Here is a 467-nt window from a genome sequence, read left to right as displayed (position 1 = left end):
AGGGGGCGTGGCTAATTTAGGCACAACTATCATCTAAGTGTTTAGGCTGCCAGCCTCGCAGAGGGGTCCATTGTCTCGTCCTACAATATAGAGCTGTGCGCTACTTTGCCGTGTGATTATACACCAACAACAGTTCCCGCCCCCAGCTGGAATATGCATAGCAAAAGAAAATAGGTCAAATAAATAAAAAACAAACACAGAGAGGGGAAAAAATTTAGCTTTTAAAACCCACCAGCATCTTTAACAATAACTCAAAAAGCTTTTTCAGTGGCTAACATGTTTTCTTTTCTAGAATATTATACAGAAGTTGTTTCAATGCAAGACTTGTTACTTTTTTTGTTTGTTTTTTTCTTAGAAAAATCCGTTTTTTGATGATGATGATGATGTGTAGTTCCTACTTCCCTCCACGGTCTCTGGTGGTGGTTTCTGATTGGCTGGTTAGTCATCCTCGTCAACCACAGGGTCTG

At 40.3% G+C, this 467-nt stretch overlaps 1 protein-coding gene across 5 annotated transcripts in view; it reads right to left on the bottom strand.

Moving 5' to 3' along the window:
• Nucleotides 1-202: 202 nt before the first annotated feature.
• Nucleotides 203-467, bottom strand: part of dbn1 (drebrin 1) — a 203905-nt gene continuing 203640 nt past the window's right edge. For all 5 annotated transcript variants that reach the window (XM_084319777.1, XM_084319775.1, XM_084319774.1 and 2 more), the window contains one exon: nt 203-467. This exon is cut by the window's right edge and continues 24 nt beyond it. In XM_084319777.1, the coding sequence (XP_084175903.1) occupies nt 439-467 (29 nt within the window). In that variant the 3' untranslated portion in view covers nt 203-438.

The sequence above is a fragment of the Notolepis coatsorum genome (genome assembly GCF_963971535.1).
Source record: "Notolepis coatsorum genome assembly, chromosome: 8".
Taxonomy (NCBI): Eukaryota; Metazoa; Chordata; class Actinopteri; order Aulopiformes; family Paralepididae; genus Notolepis; species Notolepis coatsorum.
The sequence above is the reverse complement of the archived record's forward strand: the minus strand, read 5'-3'. Positions and strand labels throughout refer to the sequence as shown.